Source organism: Parasteatoda tepidariorum, chromosome 5, assembly GCF_043381705.1.
Source record: "Parasteatoda tepidariorum isolate YZ-2023 chromosome 5, CAS_Ptep_4.0, whole genome shotgun sequence".
NCBI lineage: Eukaryota > Metazoa > Arthropoda > Arachnida > Araneae > Theridiidae > Parasteatoda > Parasteatoda tepidariorum.
The window spans coordinates 17292535-17316076 of record NC_092208.1 but is presented as its reverse complement, the minus strand read 5'-3'; the positions used below and the strand labels follow the sequence as shown (position 1 = coordinate 17316076).

The following is a 23542-nucleotide window of genomic DNA, read 5'->3' as shown; positions in this document are numbered from 1 at the left end:
TATATATATATATATATAAGGATTACCACGATAGGAGAAATTCGAAAAACATTAGCAGGATATAATGTACTAAATATTACCGTGGGAATACCACAACAAGAGATCAGGAGATGCTCGAAAGTTTGTAAAAGGAAATAACATCCTAAAAATCAAGAAGGAAAACACTAAAACAAAATTAAAGTGGATGCCCGAACATACATGGCGGCTTCGTCATGGGAGCATTATGATGCAGTCAGTGTGGAAGCAGTTTCGGCTGTTGGTGGTATATTACAGCAAACAACCATCTCCCGACTGCCCCAAGAAAAACAAACAAGAGAAACCTACAGCAACTAAGGATTATGTATTTTATACTATATAATATATATATATAGTCAGAGAGAGAGAAAGAAATTAATAAAGAGATATTAAATTTTAGGAGAATTTTGCAAAAGAAAAAAAACAGTTACAATAACAAAACAGTTACAGAAACAAATACAATCAAAATCTGAGTTTTAAAAAAAAGGTCTGCATCTTTCTTTCTGGTCAAAAAAGTCAATTAAAGTAACTTCCAGTTGACTCAATTTTTGAGACAAAGCTTAGTAGCTTGGATACTTAATACTGATTTAATGGCTTATAACACAGGACTTAACTCATTTGTACTTGGTGTCATTTTAAAAGACGGTTCTTTTTACCAAGAACGAAAAACGGGGGTTGAACAAGGGTTTTATTATTAGGAGTTAATTTGAAGAAACAAGATGATTCCGCCTACCAAAATTATACCTTATTAATACTATCTTTTTTAAGGCTAAAGTAGTAGCTAAAAGAAAAAAATATCGGCTTATTGGTATAAACAAATGCGTACTATCACATTTTTCATACAAGATTTTTTCATAAATAAACAACTTCTTGTGACTGGGCTTTACTGGATTAATGAATATTTATTATACTGCATTTATGCATTCACATCTTTATAATTTTTAAGGTCATTTTAAAACCCTTCCTGGCAACACGATTTCAAACATGGGGTTAAAGTAATAATTTGTTATTCCTTTACACTATGATTTTAAAAGATATGATTTCAGAATTACCCCCCACTTAAAATGTATTACCATCAATATCAACGTCTAGTTTATTATATCTCACCGAATTGTTCGTTCCAATATACAAGTTTTTATTAGCAAAACACAAATTTTTCATATTTTACTTTTACTGCATTATTTTTTTTTTCAATTGTGCCAACAAAAAAAAAAATTTTAAAGGAAAAAATTGTTAAGCTCTAGTATAATAATTTCACCGTAAATATTAATAAGTTAACCTATTATTAAAGCGGTTACATGTAAAAAAAGAGAAATACAGAGTAATTTTAACATTTTTCCCCAACAAAAGAAACTCGTCTATTTTTCTACTTGTCTAAAAACAAGTCCTTTCAAAATTCATCGAGGTTTTTGGGTGATTATAGTAATAAAACGGCTTTAGTAACAGACATACTTTTTGAAAGAATAAAATTACTAATGTTTTTGTTTTTTTGAGTAGTTGTTATGCTTTTGTGGTGTAGTGTGCCGCAAAAAGAAAATCCTCCGCCCAAAATAAGTTTTCATTTCTTCGATGTCCAGCTGTGATGCTGCATTTACTTCAAAGTGAATTATAATTTTTAAATCTATCCCGTTGTGTTTTGTCTTAAATTTAGAGCCGCAACACTCACTAAAAACTTTTATTTTTATTTTATTCATAACATTTTTCAGTTAATATTGTTCAATTGACTGTAACAAATCGTTACTGAATTTTTTATTGCTAAGAGAGTTCGAATTGCGCATTTAACCCTTTAACGCAGGATTTTAATTAAACATATTTTTCATATTTTTTTCATTATATTGTATTAATTTACGTCAAATTAAGTGAAAAATATTATATTTAGCATTTTAATATTTTATGATTATGAAATACAGCATTAAACACCAGTGTCTTTTTCTGAGTTAATATGAAATGTTCTATACACGCTGTTAGCTTCCAAACGATAATTCTTCAAATTTGCAATTATTTCCATTTATTTAGTTCAAAGAGAATTAGTTATTTGTCGTTGAAATTTCTTTAATTTACAAAACCAAATAAAGAAAGAAAATAAATTCAAACGAATTTTTTTGATTTTATATTTTAGTACAAATATAATTTTGATAGTTGAAAATTTTTTTTAGTGTCTATTAGTCTGTTTTTATAATTAAAAATACCAAAATATATTTTTGCTTGTAATGGGTTACCTGCAAGTGACGTAGAGTGTGTATCTCGATCTCGATTAGGTGCTTAAATGCGGCATCTGTTTACGTTAGCCACTGTTTTTGCCATTCTATTTCCAGTAAGCTAAGCCCGTTAAGTGTCAATTCTCTTAAGTGACACATTCTATATTCATTGAAAAAGATCCTTTCACAAAGATTTCAATTCTTTCACTATTTATTTCTTATTTAACACAGAGACATGCGGAACATAAACAAACTAATTGTGTATTGAAGTTGTCAGGTACGCAAAACAAAAATATATGATGGTTATAATAAAATACACTAACAAATAATACATCTAAGTTAAGTAAAAGATGTAGACGAGAAATAATTATATTTCAACAAATTCTATGTGCGATACAGCACTGTAGTATGGGGGAGGAAAATTAACTATTTCACTGGATCCAGCTGCATATTTAACTAAGATTGTTTATTTCCTTCAATTTTCAATCTAAGAACTTTTTCTAAAAAAAATTGATTCTTTTTTCTTTCTATTCTAGAAATTTTTTAGCTATTCTAAGAAGCATTTCGGCGTATAATTGAAATATTTATTTTCAGAACCACGCATAAACGAATGATAATTATCATTATTTTCCTATATAATGATCATGAACCTTTGAAAACCGTCGTATAAATGAAAAAGAGCATAAACAGGGGTCGGCTAAGAAGAAATTTGGGTCCGCTAACGGACCCTTCACAAAATAATTTATCTCTTAATCGGACTCTTCGCGAATTTGTTTATCTTCATTATCGTTTTGTTAATCAAATAAACCCTTCCCGGGGGGGGAGGGGGGGAAGACGGTTAGAGACAAACTAAGTTTCCCTAAGTTTAAATTCCAAATGGAGTATTCTAAGAAAATATTTCTGCTTTTACAAACATCGCGTGCGCATTCTTATTAATATTAAATCATTTTTTTTTTTGTAAATAAATAATTGATCAATTTTTATTTATTCATTAAATTAATTAAAAGAATATTATGTAAATAAAGATTAATTTCTGGCAATTTTTTATATAAAATATTATAAATTTAAGATTTGTTTAGTTTAAGTTTACTTAATGCATAACACATTAAAAGTGATACATTACTAAGTTGTGTTATTTAAAATATGTCAATTGAAATTATTAAAAACGTGAGTGATTTTGTTTCCATTATTCGTCCGAAATGAATATTCTGTGTTGAGCAGTATAGACTAAATACCAAATATTTGTATGTTGCATCTCTAATTTAGTAGCAGCAATTGTTGAGCAGAATCTTGTATCTATTTACAATTTAAAAATCTATTTACAATTCTTCTCGAAAAGGTTTTCAGCAATTTTTGCTATAACAGGACACTATTTGCACAAATTCACAAAAGCAGGACCCTGGTTGAAAAAATGTGACTTAACGCTTATTTTATATTTACAAATTATGAATAGTTTTTTCGTAATTAAACAAAAACAGGACCTTTCACAAAATGTCTGGACAGACCCGTGATAAAAGAGGCGGTACATGAGTTAGAGGTGACTCACTGTATTTGTATTTTCTTCTGAATTTCTACAATCTTCCTTTACAGACCAAGCTGAATCAGTGCCAAACAGAATGCAGTAACATGAGGGATGAGCTTCAAAAGATGCAAATGGCCAGAGAAGAGATGCAAGTATACGTGAGAAAATTGGAACAAAAAAATGACGACTTCGAAAGAGCCACCAGGTTAATACTTCCACTTTTTAAAAAAAAATTCAATAAGAAAAACTCTTGTGCTTTTATTAATATTATTATCTATAATGCATATTTATTATCTATCCTCATTCGCATATAAATCACCCTTTTTACTCTTGCATATAACGCCCCTATACATAACGAGCTTAAATAACTACTAATAATTATCATAATCTGAATGCTGCAATCTAAAAAGAAGACCGGTTGTAAGTTTAAAGCCAGTTTATTTTTTTATGTTATTTTTAACTTCCACCATACCTCTTTAAATAATTCCATTCCAGCCACCTCCATATCTGCTAAATGGCGCTTTTGATTCAATATCTAATCAAGGCTCACAACGGTCGACCTTAACTGTCATAGTGCATCTTAATCGTAATTTCGCAAAACAGTTTTGGCACTGGCATACTGTCAATACATCTTCTCCATTATACTCATCAGATAATTTTTTTCTTGCTTGAACAGCATTTTTACCTTTTCGAAAGTAAAATATGTCGAAAATGGTGTCGCTTTCACTGCTGCATAGTGTCTATCGAACTTTTTCATTAATGAGACTTTCTATATCAGCTTTTAAAATTTATAATAATTTTACAACTTAAGTGTGAAGTTGTCTATGAAAAAAATTCAATTAAATCCCCCTGGTGAGAAAATACGAACTTACTTTCGGAATAACCCAAATTTTATTTCATATGTTCACTGTTTAGCAAACCTTTTCATTTTATTTTTGTTTTGAAACAAATATTTATTATAATATTTGATTTCAGATAACAAGTATTTAGCGAAAATTTGATTTACGTTCTAAATTTACGATACAGCTTGTAAGAAATAAGATATTTCTTTCTCTCTTTCTGTGTTCGATACAAAATAAGTCCCCAATTTTTTTCTAGGAAGATTTGCATGATCAATTACTTAAACTATTTTTTTTCTTCGTAAAATGACTACATATTTATTTCTTTTTTTTTCTAACAGAGCGTCTCTAATGTCCTTAGAAGATTTTGAAACAAGATTGAATCAAGTAAGTATTATTGCATATATTATTGCACTCAGGATTTAATGTATGAATCATATCAGGGTCTTGAAATATATGATGGGTTTCGTACAATATAATGATAAGCCACATTTTCAACTATTTACGCTGAGATATGATTTAAGAGAGTATTTCGTGAAGAAAAAAAAACCTCTATTTTCATGTAGGCAGCAAAATGTTTCAGTGTAGTATGCTTTTACCATGTGAAAATTCCAGAAACTTGTAAAGCACCTATCTGGAAACAATATTAAAGAACAAGTTAATGTAAAATCTTGGCGTTTCGGCAATTTTAGATTATCACTATTCTATCTCAAGCCTTTCGTATTTATTATCTTGTATTTTATTGTATAAATAATACCGTTTTCATACAGTATAAATAAAATTAGTTTAAATGTAAATAATGCGGAAAGTTATAATACTTGAGCAAGAAATATTCTTGAGCTATAAAATGTTGAACTCAGAATTATAAAAAACATCTATGTACCTTTAGTAAATAATGTGGAGTGAAAGATTTAATCATGAAATAAGATATTTTGTGATCTATAAAAGCAAGAAGAATGCAGTTGCTGGTGGGTGGGACTTCTAAGATGAATGAAACGAATAGATGTATGAATGAAATCATGAAGAAAATCCATCCATTTGAAGTTGAGGGGCACCGCCGGGGGTTCGACTCCCAATCTTTCACAGAGACATCAGCTTAAGTCGTGGAGGCTCAGAAAATAAAGTGTACGCCTCCCAGTGAGATTTCCCAAGTTTGAATCCCAGGTATGGCTGGTTGATGTCAATTCTGCTCCCGGCTCGCCCCGTCAACAGTGCTAACGTGAAATAGCCTCAGTAGTTCTTGGATCATTGGTTAGAATCCTTTTGTCGTCGAGTTTAACCATGGGAGGTTTACGTGGTTTTCCTCTCTGTGTAGCGCAAATGCGGATTAGTTCCATCATAAGTCCTCCCCGAAGGCTAGTTAGTTCCCATGCTTGATCCAGGAGATCCCTCGTCTTTTGGGTGGGGTTCAAAACTACAAGGCTACGGAGTTGAACATTTATAGCCGTAAACTCTAAAAATTGGGTTGGCTGTTAAACGACGGTTATAAAATATATTTCAAAAAATGTATTTTCAAAATTAAATTCTTTTAAAATGTAAAAACTTGTATGTCTCAGTTTAACTTCTTTTAGAATTAAACAAAATAATAAATTAAAAATTTCTTTTTATGAGACACTACTAACACAAATGCACTACTTGAACTGAAGTGACTCAGTGCATAGAGCACTCGTTTTGCAAGGAAATTACTCAGGTTCGAAATCCAGCATTGGCTTTCCGATACATATCCTCAGTAATAGACGAATCATGAATTAGAATTCGCTTGCTTTCGGGCTAACATTGGGTGATTTTCGAGGTTTTCCTTTCCCTGTAACGCAAATACTGTTAGTTTCATCAAAAAAATCCTCAGCGAAGCCTAATTTGACCCAACACTTGATTCAAGAATTTATTCGTGTTCTAAGATGGGATCAAAACTACAGGACTACAGAGTTAAACATTGATAGTAACTCAAAACGATGCCGGCTATTCAACGCCGGTTTAGAAAAAAAAAAAAAANAAAAAAAAAAAAAAAAAAAAAAAAAAAAAAAAAAAAAAAAAAAAAAAAAAAAAGACTTCAACTTCCCCTGTGCCATTGCAGCTCTACTGTTTCCTTTAGATTAACAATTTTTCGCGCTCAGAAACCATTAAAAGGAAGAAGACGAATAATTTTTTAGAAAAACTTGTTTACCCCCTTAACGATCGGTTAATTTTCAAGAAAACGGTCATAACGGTCAAAGTGCTTATTTCGTCAAATACACGTATTTGATTAGTGCTGACATCTAGTTTAAAATAAACTAACTATCAACAATTACCTTAAAAATATCTTGATAATGCCATCTGGTGTGTAAAATTAGAAATAAAATGTTTTCCGGGCAAAAGAAATGAATTAGTTTTATTCTTATTGGCGCGTTACTACTGAACACTCCAGTCACGGGAGCGAGAAGGAAGGGGTTAATGATTTCTAAACTAATAAATAGTATTTTATTTATTTTATTTTCTACAGCTTCTCAGCATTCTGATTTCTCACTTTCTCGTAATTAACAAAACAACATATATTTAGGTTTATAACTCCTTTTCCCGGCTTTAAATCATTTAAGCTGATGGGGGCTCCAATATTGTTGCTAACTAAACGAAGAATACAATCATATAAAAAGTTTTTGTTACAATGGAAATTTAAAATTTTTGTAACGTATGGAACAATGGGCACTAGAGTGGATTTCGTCCTAATGGGCGATATCCACTGTATACAATGGATTAGTAACGTATGTTTTTTTATTGTTATTTACAGGCTATAGAAAGAAATGCTTTCCTAGAAAATGAATTAGATGAAAAGGAGAATATGGCTGTTCTGATTCAAAGATTAAAAGATGAAGCTAGAGGTAAAGTTTATATGATTTAGTGGTAATCTATTTATAACAAATTTAAATTTATTTTCTTTCTCTTTCATATTCATCTTTGATTTATAATCATTATAGGTACAAATCTAAAACATCTAAAATTATTTGTATTCATTTTTTTATACTGCCGTGAAATGGCTTGTAATTGGATATCTGCAAGTGACGTCATTCGTCATGACGTAGTTAAATTAAATCGTGGCATTTGTCGATTCAGAAGAAACCAATCAGGCTCGACACACTCTTGTGACGTCTCTTACAGGTAGCCAATTAAATCTGATTTAAATCACATGGTTAGGCCTAATATTATTTTATTTTTTTTTTCGAGTTGCAAATTCCCATTTGAATATAAATTATTTTGTTATAATTAATTATTCGATATAAATTAATTACTCGATCGGATTTGTTTGAAGCTAAATATTTAATATCTATAAGCTGCAAAAATATTTCACAGATACTCACAAAAATAGGTATATAGTTGAAAGTCAGAATTTTCCAACTTTCTGCTTAAGTTTTGCTTTTTTTTATAAAAAAAAAAAAAAAAAAAAAATATTCTTTGTTTTTTTCCCAAAAAAACTGACGAATGAATTTTTTGGAAAGTAACCTAATTTCAAATGCCTAATTTCAAAAAATTTACATTTATTATTGGCTAGCCTAAATTATTTTGCGTTAATTTTCGTCAAACATTGAACAAATATCACCAAAATGTTATAGAATCCAGTCTCATAGTTCGAAGAAAGTACATATCAAGGTAATATCAGTTCCGTGACGTAAACATTTGGTACTAGTATGATGTTCATGGGCACTACATTTATAATCATAGGTAAACGTTTAGAAAAGTTCAAAACTAAATGCATACTTTTTTAAGAATTGTAGATGAAACAAATCTTCCACTTGACAAAATATTTCCGAGAACCAAATTAATACTAACGATAAAAGTATTATATACTGTGGTAAATATTTTTGTACGGTGCGCAAAAGAGAAAACGGACCACTTTGAATAACTTTTGATCTAATTGTAAGATCTTCACGTTCTAGCACTCAATCTTAATGGTTCTAGGAGTTGGCCTCAAATATGCTACTTAATCAGTGCTGACAATATCAGATTATCGATATCAAATTTTAAAGAAGTCGTAAATTTAAAATTCTATTTTTTAGAAACTATTCGACCGATTTTGTTCAAACTGTGTATATGGCCATGTAAATTTACATTCTTTAAAATTATGTAAAAAAATTTCCTACTTCACAATTCAAAGTTTTTTTGACTTTATTAAATAAAATAATTTTAAAAAAATATTTACTAAAAGTTATTTTTTGTATAGAATTAACTTTGGATAAATGAATTTTATAATTGTGTGCAAAAATTTTAAAATTCGTTTAAAAAGTTCTTGAGATATTGCAAAATATGAAAAAGTAAAATTAACATTAAGAGGCCTAAATTTTAGACCGCTCACCTGACCAAACTGTTGAAACCACGTTTTTTAGGTTGCGGCTACCCCTTATAATTTGGGGGTCAGAAAGCCGAATCCATTGAAGAAAAAGAGATGTGTGAAAAATTTTGTCCGATTTCGTAACTTCAAATATCATCTGCACTAATTAATTAACTTATTTGAGGCCACATCCTTGAGCCATTAAGATTGAGTCCTAGAACGTGAAGATCCGATCATTAGATTAAAAGTTATTCATAGTAGTCCGTTTTTTTAGTGCACTGTATTTTATAAAAAATTATTCTTTGTTTCCTCTTCACTTTTACGTTTATAAGTTTTACTCTTTTTCATTAAATCTATTTTCTATACGAATACTTTTCATTTCATAATTTCAATAATCAACATTTTTCCACAGATTTAAAACACGAGCTTACAGTGAGCGAGACTATAAAAACCGAAGCGCCTCCACTGCCGAAAAAGACGCTCGAATCCATCATCGAATCAAATAAACTCATCAGTGAAGCTGAAAACCGATCTCGCCTTAGAAGTGAGTAGATATTTCGTGAAATTTTTTTTTAATTATAATGTATTCAGAGATCGTAACATAGTATACGTCCGTTATCAAGAATACGAGAAATCATCAATTGCTGCACATTGTTGGGATCTTGGGCATAATGCCAAAATTGTTTCCATCTCAGTCACATCAGCTCATCTTGAAGCCCTGGAATCTTGTTTCATTCATATGAATGTTGATTCTCTTGTTAACTACATTTGTTCCTCGCCACCTTTCCATAGCGTGTGGAAATGTATTTTGCCCTGAGTTGCTCCTCTCGGCTGCTGTGTTTTTCCTTATTCTATTTTTCATCTTTTTTTTCTCTCAGCTACTATGGTTTTTCTAGCTTTTTTTTCACCGTTATTTTTCTACTTTTCCATGGCAACATTTCGTTTTATATTTCAAATCACTTTTTTTCCTTCACATTCACGTCTGGCCTGGGGAAATGGGCGCCTGTTTTTTAACGCTTGAAACATGTCGAATGTTATTTCTTTTTTATATATTTTTTTATATATTTTTGTAATGAAGTTTTTAATTAGGTAATATCTTTATGCTTCGGTTTATGGTATTTATTTATAGTAACATAATATAGGCTATATAGTCAGGAAAGGTAATTAGGTATCAGCAATAAAGTCAATTAAGGTAGTATAGTCTCAGTAATACAATAAAAAAAAAATTACCTATCGGTAATATACAGTCAAGATAGATAATATTGTTGAGGAAAGTAATTTAGTCAAGGAAGGTAATAAAGTATCATTTGTATAATATACGAAGGTAATACAATGTATCAGTTATATAGTCTCAGAAGGTAATATAGCCAAGAAAGATTTCCCGTGTATTACTCGCCAAGCAATGGAAAATGAACTTACAATTTTTGTATCGAAATACTTTAGTTTAGAGTGTTAGTATATTACTTATTTCTCACTAGTTTATCAATAAACTATTTTGAATTTAGTCATTTTTTTTTCGTGAATATACAATGCCACGAAAATAGTTTTCAGTAATCAAATAAATTTGAAGCAAAGAAAGATGCTTTTATATGGTCGGAAACATTTCGAGTACAAAAACTTTGATGTCTTCACAATCAAGGCTAAGTAGGCAAATATCTAATCTGTAATCAAATTCGTTCCAGACATTTTGTAGTTTTACAATATTAATGGCTTTTAGTGCAGCACAGAATCGTTCTTTTGGTGTTTGCGGGATTGGTTGTTTATAGGTAGCGTTTTGTTATTTTTTATTACCGGCGTTACACAATCGACTTATTTTTTAGTATACCACTCTCAGTGTTCAATTCCGCAGTCTTGTAATTTTTAACCCAATTTAGAACACCAGCGAATTCCTGGATCAAGTATTGGGACAAATTAGCCTTCGTTTAGAACTTTTTTGATGAAACTAACCGTATTTTTGTTAGCATGAAGAGTAAAACCACGAAAACCTCACACTGTTAGCCCGAAAGCAAGGAGAATCTAACTCATGATTCGTCTTATACTGAGAATATATATCGGAAAGCCTATGCTAGGATTCGAACCTGAGTCATCTCCTGGAAAAACGAGCGCTCTACGCCCTGAGTCACCTCAGCTCAAGTAGTGTCTTGGTGTCAGTAGTGTCTCATAAAAAGAAATCACATGACTCAAAGTATAAGGGTCTCAGTGGTCAATTGATTAATAGAAATTAATCAATTGGCCACTTGGAATAGAACGCCCTAGACAATTTTTATGAACCTTCGAATCTGAAACATTACAAGAACATAAAAAACGCATTTGCGCTGCATTAGAATTTATTATCAATGTGATACTACAAAATGTATGCAACAAACTTGATTTCTCTCATGTTACAAAAAGACCTCTCTGATTGTTTATAACCGAAAAATAAATAAATAAATGTTTTCCATATTTTTCGTTAATTTCATATGCCTATAGTAATATGCACAGTTCGCAAAATAAAAAAGTGAACGTGCTAAATTACTTTTAGTCTAATGATTGAATTTTCACGATCTAGGACTCCTTAATAGTTCGAAGGCTTAATTTTTAATATGTTATTTTAGTAGTGCAGACAATATTTTAAGTTAAAAAATCGTATACAAAAATCGTAATTTCTCTAAACAAAGACATTTATTTTTTGGTGCATTTGCATTTTTTACTCTTAAAGTATGGGGAGGTACAATCAGAAAAACATGATCCCAATAGTTTACTCAAAAGAACGGTCGAAAATTTGGACTGCTTAAAGTTAATTTTTCTTTTTTCGCATGTCGCAATAGCTAAAAATTTAAAATTTTTTCCATTGTTATTTTTTATTAAAAATTATTTTTTTGAACTGCTTTTGGATAAAGAATTTCATAATATATTTAATATTAATTTTATAATATTTTACTTTATACCTGGAAGATAAAATTTACATTAAGGGATCTAAACTTTCCGACCTTTCTCCTGATTGCAACCATATTTTCCATAGTGCGGCGACCCTTCATATTTTGAGGGTCAGAAATCTAAGTCCGACAGAAAATGGGTATACAAAGAAGTTATGTTTTTGTGTCTGATTTTGTAACTTATAGAATATCGTCTGCACGAATTAATTAGCAAATGTTATTCAAAATTCTCACTTTTTTGCTCACTGCACAACACTTTTGAAAATGTAAATATTTAAAATAAAGTTATTCATTTCTGATTATCTTATAATATCTGAATGTATAATTGTTGTTTTCGAACACAAAATAAAATATTATCTTGTTAAACAGGAAACAGCGCACATTTTATGTCCACCACTGGTTCCATTGTGCCACATTCTGCCATGAACATTCTAGGAGATCTCCTTAAAAAAGTTGGAGTAAGTATCTAACTGTTTTCTTTTTATTTTAAATTACATCGATCTACATATTTTTCTTATTACTTTATTTGAAATTCCATTTTCTATTCTTCAGAATGAGAACTGTTTATTTCAGCCCAATTCCATATTTAGCTAGCTTTTTCTTTAATTAAAGGTTAAAAATAAGTTCCAAATATTCATTAGTTGATATCCACTCCAAAAATATATATTCATTTTTCTGTCATCTCACTTCATTACTAAACGAACAGAAAACGATGTTAACCAACGAAACTGGTTTTCTTTTTATTTCGTTAATTTTGTTATTTCTTTTTTTTTCTGTTGAAGTGTAAATTTTGATTGATTATAAATAACAATTGCATATGTAAAAATTTATATTCATTCTATTTTTTTCTTTATTATTAACTGGAAATATGAAGATCTTTTTATAGGTCATTCTCGAGAAATGTTACAAATGATGTCGTTTAAATTCCACAGCATTCAATTCTTTTTAATTTCTTATTCTTATTTATTCTTATTCCTTAATTTCTTATTCTTGTTTATTCTTATTCCTGAAAGTGCCTTAATTTTAGTTTGCATTTGCAGTTTGGGTTAAAAATAGTATAACAGAGTAGGCATGCATTATTCAATAATTTGGTAAATTATATTTACTCAAGGTATCTGACTGATTTCGACTAAATTTTATTTAAAAATAGCCTTATTTAAAATTTTAATTTTTTATTTTTGGTTAGCATGGGTGCTGAAATTATAAATCTAAAATAAACTTTTAAAATTTGCAATTTTTTTTTTTAATTTGGACAAGTTTGAACATAAAACATTAAAAATTTTTGGTGTCACGCTTACAGCTCTACAAAAAATAGTAACTAATAAATGCGAAAAAAAATTTTAGATCAATAATATGGTTACCTGTGTTTTGAACTAAAATCTTTAAAAAATTCCGTGATGAAGTGAAACTAAATAATATATTGTTCAATATTGATTTTTTTAAAGAAAAATTCGAAGCATTCTTACTTAGTATGATAAAAATAATAAATTCACACTTAAGTATAGGTAACATTAAACAAAGTCTACATGCAAATATTTGTAGAATTTCTTGCTAAATTTTGTTGTAATGTGTGTTAGTGTAATAAGATTTTTTCAAAATCAACGTTTTTCTGTAAAGACATTTAAGTTATTTAATTGCTAAAAAAAGAAGGAAAAAAAACGCTTTTCAGGATGGAAAAAAACAACTATTGCATCATTTGTAAAGATTAGAAAAGAAAAATTTCGAAAGATAATGAACTAAAGTTAAAATATGGTTTCAAATAAGTGTAAATTCAATAATAGTTTATAATATATATAATATTTAATAATAGTTTCAAATAAATATAAAATTCGAAATTTTCTTCGAAATTGCCGATTTTCACCCGATCTGATTGAGACACATTTAGATTGTTAGACATTTATTGTACTTGTCAGCTGCTAAATATTATGTACATCTTGTGGGCTATTTTGCAAAGATTCATTATTTTGCAATGTATTTGGCTGATTCGGGCTGATTGTAAAAGTCACCAGCATTTTGTAATCAGCCTATCACTTTTTAGGCCCAATGCAGGTAGCAAATTAACTGTTTGGCGTACCATATATACTTTTACAATCACGCTCTATCATTTTGCACTACGCCAGGTCTTTGAAAAAGTCTCCAATATTTTGTAATCAGCCTGACACCTGAAAAAGTCTCCAATATTTTCTAATCAGCCTGACACCTTCAAGGCCAATTGTAGGTGGCTTACAAGAAATGTAAATGTAATAATGTAAATGTTTTCATTAAGTCCAGAGTATTATAAATAACCATATTTATGGTTTATGGCAATAAGCCTAAGCAAATTCCGTTCAATTGAGTATTGGCACATTGCCTTACTAGTCTCTAGTCGTAAAACTAATTGTAATGAGATTTAAAAGTATTAATCCGGTTAGAAAATTTTAGGCTTTTTCAATTAACCTGATACACTGCAAAATGCAGACAGTTGCAAAAGAACCGGATTTTTTAAATGTTTGTTACATTTTTATGTCAGCTTCATCTTTTCTCTCTCTCTTTTTTTTAATTTGTATATTCTATTAGAGAATGAAGATTTTCTATCATTTGAAAAGTAATAAATCTCAGTTTATTTTTCAAACAAAGAGTGCTTTCGTTTTAATGAATTGGATGAAACAAAATAGTTTTTTAGCAGTCAATATTTATCAAAAGTTCTAAAAAAACATTATTTTTTATACCGGTTGGAAGTTAAGAATGTAACAATTTTTTTCAGAATGACCCTCATGCTTTATAATAGTGGAAATTTCTAATCAAGGTCAGGTCACATCCCAATGAGATTTGGGAAGATGAGTTCAGCAGCGTTATTCAGTTCAGTTAAAGTTTTTTTTTATTTTTTTATCTGTCAAGAGCTACTACTTGCACAAAAACGGTAAATCACCTAGTGATTTGATTTGATCATCGTTTCTATATGGTGAAATGGCTTAGAGCTGTAATTCTAAATTGCCGCGATATCATGAATTGGTATGAAATTATCTTTAAATACAATAATAAATATTAACCTTGGAGGTCACTACAATTCTAAATTATAAGATTTTGGAAGTAGAGGTCATCTAATGAAAAATCTGAAAACTAGTAAAATATCTATCTGAAAACAGTAATAAGGAAGAACTCGGTGTTAAAATATCATCTTTTAATGTGATTTATCACTAGATTGACCAAAGTACACAATCCATTCAATATTTAGAATACTTTTTAGCCTAAAATTAAGTATACTTATAAATTTTTAAATATATTTTTTAGCATTCTGCATTACGTCCATAAGTTTTACTAATTTTTAAACTTTTTCGAACACAAAATTTAAATAAAATCTTTCGAGTTAGGATTTTACTAGATTTTAAGTTTTGAACACAACGTTCAATATTATCTCTCCATATTTAAAAAATCACCTTACTTTTGGATGTTCAACTCTGAATTTATTTCGCTATGCCATATCTGTGAATCTTGAAACTTAACTGATCTGTTAAAAAATGTACAGGGAGAACGATGAAAAGAAATTTAACATTCGATGGTTAGAAAAGAATATTTAAATGTTCGAATAAAATATTCAGAAGAATGCAAGAAAAGGGAAAGGAAATCGAAACAAATTAAATAAAATTTATTATTTTGTACTATTAAATTTGTAATAAAAAATATGTATATGCTGACCGTTCTTATGAATATAAAAATGCTACAAAGAATTTAAAATTCGACGTTTTAAATCGGCCATTTTTTTATGACTTTAACTTAAAGCTTTTTTTTTTTACCTAATTTATTTGAAAGTTTTAAATAATGATTTTTTCAATGGCTGTGAGTTCGAATCCCACTCAAGGTATGGATGTTTCTCTCTGCGTGTTCTCTATTGTGTGGCGTGGGTAATGTTGCTCTCCTCCGTGACTTAGGTTAAGGCGGTCCTAAAGTGGATTCTAGCCTCAAACTTGAAAACTAGATGGCGCTGAAAATCACACCCCGCCTCAGGCTAAGATCTAGTTTAGCCTTTCCCAAAAAGATTCTAACTCATAGTTGATTGGCTACCTCAAAAAGAGCTATTCTACCTTTTAACAGTTTCTAGATGTAAATAAATCAATGTATCGCAATGATGTATATTGATGTAAATATGTAAAGAACGACTTCTAGTATCGTAAAACAAATAATCTTAGATTAATAAATTAAATGAATTTAACTGGAGAATTTAATTTACACTTAAGTTTAAAATGATTTTTAATAAAATATGACCTGAAACACCATAAATTAATAGTAATTATTTATTCATGTTTGCATGAACCAGTTTGTTATTCTAAAACATTATCCTAAAACAACAATTTTTTATGCTTTATTCGACAACAAATATTCAGTTTGAAAAATGCGAGGAAGTTATCTAATATTTGCAATTTTATGTGCTTAAGAAATTAAATACATCGGAAATATGTTTCTTTCCTTTGAAATAACTTCAATGTTTTTCATAAGTGAACATTCACACTTGAATATATGTTTAAATTGATTGCTGACATTGTCTGGGCATGAATATATGGTCAAATTGATATCTCTTATTCATAATGACTAGTATAAATACATAACTCTTGNTCTTCGGCGTGCACGTAGACCTTCCTGAATCCATCGTGTGACACAACGTTGGATGGTACTCACGTTGTGCCCAACACGAGTTGCTATTGCGCGCAGCGACAAACCAAGTTCATGGAGTTCGATAATACGGTCACGTTCCCCGGTCGTTAACTGATGGTATTGAGCTCGCCGACGTCTCAGAGGCATTTTCTGCGCTTTTTCGAAAGTCGCAAATGCTACGCAAAGCCTCAGATGCCGTTTATGAGAAGAGAAAGTTGCTGGCCTTTATAGCCCGAATATGCGTACCACGTGATCAGATGCGTGCGCAAATTTAATCATTTGCATATCCATCTCACTACTATCACTCCTAAAATTTGCATGACGCTACGTGCATTATTTCTTGGTGTTGCAATTTCACTTTTGAGGAGTGTATAATATTCAATAATAATATTCAAATAAATATAAAATTCGAAATTTTCTTCGAAATTGCCGATTTTCATCCGATGTGATTGATACCTTTAAGATTGTTAGACATTTATTGTACTTGTCAGCTAAATAATGTGTATATGTTGTAGGCTATTTTGCAAAGATTCGTTATTTCGCAATGCACTTGACTGATTCGGGCAGATTATAAAAGTCACCAGCATTTTGTAATCAGCCTATCACTTTTTAGGCTCAATGCAGGTAGCAAATTAACCGTTTGGCGTACCAGAATATACTTTTACAATCACGCTCTATCATTTTGCACTACGCCAGACTTATTTAGGGTCTTTGAAAAAGTCTCCAATATTTTGTAATCAGCCTGACACCTGAAAAAGTCTCCAATATTTTCTAATCAGCCTGACACCTGAAAAAGTCTCCAATATTTTCTAATCAGCCTGACACCTTCAAGGCCAATTGTAGGTGGCTTACAAGAAATGTAAATGTAATAAAATGTTTAGGATGAATTTTTGGCTTGTAAAAAACTATAACATTCCTTTCTCAATGAGCCTGATTTATTTCGTGCAGTTTTCATTAAGTCCAGAGTAGTGAAGACTTATTACAAATAACCATATTTATGGTTTATGGCAATAAGCCTAAGCAAATTCCGTTCGATTGAGTATTGACACATTGCCTTATTAGCTTATTAGTCTCTAGTCGTAAAACTAATTGTAATGAGATTTAAAAGTATTAATCCGTTTAGAAAATTTTAGGCTTTTTTCAATTGACCTGATACACTGCAAAATGCAGACATTTGCAAAAAAACTGGATTTTTTAAATATTTGTTACATTTTTATATCAGCTTCACCTTTTCTCTCTCTTTTTTTTTTTAATTTGTATATTCTATTATAGAATGAAGATTTTCTATCATTTGAAAAGTAATAAATCTCAGTATATTTTTCAAACCTAGAGTGCTTCCATTTTAATGAATGAAACAAAATAGTTTTCTAGCAGTCAATATTTATTAAAAGCTCTAAAAAAACATTCTTTTTATACCGGTTAGAAGTTAAAATTGTAACAATATTTTTCAGAATGACCCTTGTGCGTTATAATGGTAGAAATTTCTAGAAAGGTCAGGTCACATCACAAAGATTTGGGAAGAAGAGTTCAGCAGCGTAATTCAGTTCAGATAAAGTCGGTTTTCGACTTTTTCTTTTCTTCAAATTTATTTATTTTATGTGTCAAGAGCTACTACTTGCACAAAAACGGTAAATCACCTAGATTTGATCATCGTTTCTATATGGTGAAGTGGCTGTAATTCAAAATTACCGTGATATCATGAATTTGTATGAAGTTATCTTTAGATACAATAATAAATACTAGTGGGCTGCGCCCCCTGATCGCTAACGCTCGCCAACCCCTGAAAATTGCTACGCAATCTTATATGGTTTGCTTCGCAAACCAAGCTCGCTTCGCTCGCTACTAACTTAGGTACATTGCAAATGCACCAAATTCTAAGAATTCAAAACAATCATTCAAATCCATATAACAACTTTTTAAAGAAAAAAAAATCCATCTTTTTAGTAAATACTAAGTCATTAAAATAAATTTGAATTCAAATAAATGACCTGTAATTCGTTAAATCTTTTAGAAATGTGCTATAGTATAAAATCTTAAAACGTAACAGCACGACTGAGACTGATTTTTCAATGAAAAACTAATAACAATAAAACAAATAAATTCGTGATTTAAATCAAAAATCGTCAAATAAATTCGTAATATATAAATTCGTGAAAAATTCCTCACTTTTGTGTTCTTAATAGTATCAGATTGCCGCAGCTGATAGAATTTCGGAAGAGATCACATTTGGTGAGAATGCTCTCTCTGGTTATTTCCGTTTCCGTTTTTAAAAGCGCTATATGTTGAGCCACCTCATCTAGATTTGGCATGTGACATTTTTAGCTGCAATCATTGATCGATTTTCTAGCGTTGCCATTCGGGGAGTTGTAATGAGGTTTCTTTTTGTCGCCGTGTAAGAGAAATATATATATATATAGATTAACCTTGAAGTTCACTACAATTCTAAATCTTGAGATTTTGGAAGTAGAAGTCATCTGATTAAAAATCTAAAAACTAGTAGAATACTTATCTGGAAACAATAATAAGGAACAGCTCGGTGTCAAAATATCACCTTTGAAACTAATGTGGCTTATCCCTACATTGACCAAAGTACAAAATCCCTTCAATGGTTAGAATACTTTTTAGCCCAGAATTATGTATACTTATAAATTTTGATAATTTTATTTATCATTTCTGCATTACTTTTATAAATTTTGATAATTTTTAATCTTTTTCAAAAACAAAATTGAAATAAAATCTTTCGAGTTAGGGTTTTACTAGATTTTAAGTTTTACACAACATTTAATATTATATCTCACACTGCACTCTCGGATGTTGAACTTAGCATTTTGTTTGCTATGCAAAATCTGTGACACTTAGAAACTTTAAACTAAACAGATCTGTAGAAAAATGTACTGGGAGTATAAAGGAAAAAAAATTTAACATTCGATAGTTAGAAAAGAATGTATTCGATAGTTAAAAAAAGGAAAATATTCAAAAGAGTGCAAGAGAATGAAAAAGTAATAGAAACAAATTTAAATTGTTTTAATAAGTTTGAACTATTAAAATTGTGGTAAAAAATATGTATATGCTGATCTCTCTTATAAATGTAAAAATGCTACAACGAACTTAAAATTCGACGCTCTAAATCGGCCATTTTTATTTATGAATTTAACTCATTTATTTTTTTTAAATTCTAATTTATTTGAAAGCTTTAATTGGTGCTTTTTTTTCTGCATTTTTCATTTCTCATTTTTTTAATTAAAATAATGACTATTTATCCATTTATTATAAAATGCAGTAAATGTAAAGTTATATACGTCATTACTGTAGTTGTGATATCTTTTTGTTCAAAAAGTTATTATAAAGTTGTTGATATCAACTATTAAAAATCTTTCTTTTTAATCCCTCAGGTTTTGGAGTCCAAGTTACAATCATGTCGTGATTGCCTAAAAGATAGTTCTGATCCAATAACTGAAAAAAGGGTGAATCTAACTTCGTCCAAGTAAATATAACCAATTTTAATAAATATTCTCTTTTTCTTCCCATTTTCTCATGTTTTCTTACAATTAAGCAAAATACGATGTCTCTCTAGCCCAGGGGTTTCCAACTGGCGGCCCGGGGACCGCATCCGGCCCGCGGAGCCTTTTTTTGTGGCCCGCGAACTAAAATATATTAGCTGTCATTTTTTGCGGACAATTTTCGTTAAAAAATCTATATGGGTTTAAAATACTTTTCTCGTTAATAAAAACCTAATTTCTTCGTTTCTGTGATATTTAACATACCAACGGTGCAAAAGAAATTTATTTCTCAGGTTTTGCATCCAAGAAAATATTTATTCAAATACAAAAATAATTGTGTATGTTGCTCTTTTTTTATTTCATTTTTTTGTATTTTGTGAATATAATTTAGCATATGTGTATCAGAAATTTTCTCGAAGAAATTCTCCGATTTAACTTTTTGAAACCACTCATTTTGGACGAAAATATTTACACACACATTTGTAAATTTTAAATGTAAATATCTATTCTCTGGTGGTTGCAGCAGACAAACCTCAATTTTCTCATTGAACATTTTGTGTGCTACTATGTAAGTTTTAATGCTAACCTTTTTAAAGTTTTATATCTTAACAATTAGATATCTGTTGCACATAAATTGTTCTATACATAGGTGCACATTAAAGTTATTGTAGCCCGAATTTTTATTACTTATTTAATATTTTTAAAATATTATTAATAACAATTAAATATTTTTAAAAATCAACTTCTTATTTTAATTTGTAATTCAATACTTTTGTCTTGTACAGCTTGGTAAAAATCTGACAGTAATATTTAATGTTCCTTCAAACATAAAGGAGTCCTACATAAAATTTTGGCAAAGTTGCGGCCCGCCATTTGATTTGTGTTTTTTATTGTGGCCCCCGGTCTTATGTAAGTTGGAAACCCCTTGCTCTAGCCACGATATAATATTTATCATGACTTCTGAATCACACATAATTTTCAGTATACTACTTGTAAGATAGCTGAGGTAAAATTTCATGGAAAGATATCTGAAGCCCTTGTGTAATAAAGTCATCACCCGCAAATGATCCCTAAACCTTGAAAGAAATATTTTCTTTCTAAAAAAAAATCACGTAAGCGTTTTTATTTACTCTTGAAAACGTTGAATCCCCTGTTTGTCTGTAATCATTATTAAAATCATTTATTTGTCGCAACACGACGTGGCATGGATTCGATCAATGTGTGAAGTAGTGCTGGAGATAATTGACACCATGAATCTTGCAGGTCCGTCCATAAACCAGTGGGAGTAAGAGGGGGTAGGGATATCTTCTGAACATCACGTTGCAAGGCATCCCAAATATGTTCAATAATGTTCATGCCTGGGGATTATGGTGGATTTCCGATACTCGCGGTATACTCGTGAAATAGTCGTAAGTGAAAATCCAAATTTCATTGCTATCTCGGAGATGCCCCGTGCGCCGACTATAACACCACGTTCAAACTCACTTAAATCTGTATTACCTGGCATTGTAGCAGCAGTAACCGATCTAAGAACTGTGCTAGACACTCGTTGTCTTATATACGCGTTGCCGATCACAGCGCTGTACTTTGATTGGCTCCATACCCCTTTATTTGCATACTCATGCCTGTACCAGTTTATTTGGCTCTTCAGTTTAGTATGCCGTTACCTCTTAACAGCTATAGCTATAAAAGAGGTAGTAGATACCTACAATAAAGTGACTATATTTGATCAAGTATTCTACAGTGCCACCTGGTGAAAAAATGAGAATTTAGCATCCCTATCCTAAAAACGAGGCTAGATAGGAAGAAGAAAGAAAAAAGTTGTTTGCGATTTTCTTTCTTACAATATGAATTAAAGAAAGGATCTGAGGAAGGGAAAAAAATATATAGTTCTCACACAATGCATTTACTTTCGATGATTCTTTTCCTAAATTTTGTAGATCAAAAATAAAGTTATCTTGGATGGTGTTTTCAGTATAAATGTAAACAATAACAATCTCGAGCTGTATAACTGCTCTAGTTCCGGTTAGAAAGTTTGCAGCTGCTTACTACATGTTATTGAAGCGATATTTTCAAACGGATCATTTTGATTTTCAATAAAAGAAATAAATTAGATAATTTCTGAGCTCAAATCTGCCGTATTTCGTAAGATATTAATGTTATTATGTAATTCTGGTGAGTTTGAAGTGAAAATTTGCTTTAGTTATTTAGAGATATATTGTTAAAAAAGGTGACATGGTTGCTAGATTTTGAATAACTCGCTTTTTTGGCAGTTTTGATTTGGCTTTTTACCATTGTTCGTGTTGCAAGCTGAGCATCATCTTACGTTAGTGTTAGCATATTGTTCGAGGAGCGAGATTAAGTTTAGTAATAAGAACTATTCAAATACCACGTTTGCAAGAATCTTAAAACACAATGACCACGTTGTGAGATGGCTTTAAAATACACCGGAAACAGTAACCCGGAAGTATAAGCGGCATACAGCTTGCAGCGCTCCCTAGTGTCGAAAACACCATCCATAAATAGTACCTTTTTCTAGAACAGATTTTCTTTCTTTCAAAATATTAAATTGCTTTAAAAGGAAATGCTCTCATCCATATTTTATCTTTACAGCCGAGTTCGACACATGAACGGATCTATAGGAAACACCAAGGAGTATATACCTCTCACGGCCTGAAAGGACTTTAGGAACATACCCAAAATCACGCCATATTTAAAAAATGACGCCATTTTCGTCTATTTTGGCAAGAAATTTGGATCATTCCAAAGAAGGTTATAGGAGATTGCCAGTGTCTGAAAATGCCTCATATATTATACTTTAGCATTCCACTCATCCGATTTCAAATAGCTTCCATAGCCAAACAATGTGGGGAGATACACTGTTTTCCTTTTGGGGTTTCTTCTTTGTTTGTTTTTTTGCAGTATTTATGATTCAAGTGTTATGCATTGTTTGGTAAAGAAACATTATTTTTAAATAAAACAAAATTTAAAAAAATTGTTGTGACTTTCTTTTAAATGAGTGATTTTATTTCCCAACCTTGGACGATGGTCCAAGTGAATGATTTAAGATTCAGGTAAGTAAATAAAGAAAAATTAATTTTACAAAAAAAAAATTTATTAGGAAGCTATGACAAACCTATAACCATTTTATCATTTCAAATGATGACTTAAATTCTAGTTATCAAAGCCGACATCGACAACTCTTCTCTTCTTCGGTCGATAACATACAACCGGACTCTTTAATTTCATAGCTCTGCACATTCACCATTAGTCGATTTCACCACTAGAAAATAAAAAGCATGAATAAACCTTTTTTTTTTTTATGCATTGCCTGGGAAGTTCCGAAATCCAACATATTACAGTTTTAAATATATAGATGGAGATATTACATTTATGGTTTAATAATAATTGTTCTTTGATGTATAAATATTTCAAAATATTGATTATCGCATTACCGTTGTGAACTATTTCATTTATTACTGTTTGTTGTATTTTTTAAAATTATATTTTGATAAATCAGCTATATTAATGCTTTAGAAAGGAAAAAAAAGCACCACCGAAGGTGACTGAGCCGAAGTTTAGAACTCGTAGGCATTATTTATTAAAAATTTATCAAACCTAGCT

At 30.3% G+C, this 23542-nt stretch overlaps 1 protein-coding gene across 2 annotated transcripts in view; it reads left to right on the top strand.

Moving 5' to 3' along the window:
* LOC107451183 (nuclear distribution protein nudE-like 1-A) overlaps window positions 1-23031 on the top strand; it is a 96971-nt gene extending 73940 nt beyond the window's left edge. The window contains exons 3-9 of one of the 2 annotated variants that reach the window (XM_043054618.2): window positions 3804-3940; window positions 4916-4961; window positions 7339-7429; window positions 9287-9418; window positions 12159-12247; window positions 19811-19902; window positions 22532-23031. In XM_043054618.2, coding sequence (XP_042910552.1) covers window positions 3804-3940; window positions 4916-4961; window positions 7339-7429; window positions 9287-9418; window positions 12159-12247; window positions 19811-19902; window positions 22532-22595 — 651 coding nt within the window. In that variant the 3' untranslated portion in view covers window positions 22596-23031. The remainder of the gene's footprint in view (window positions 1-3803; window positions 3941-4915; window positions 4962-7338; window positions 7430-9286; window positions 9419-12158; window positions 12248-19810; window positions 19903-22531) is intronic. The other variant, XM_071181166.1, reaches the window with a different exon arrangement.
* The last annotated feature ends 511 nt before the right edge of the window (window positions 23032-23542 follow it).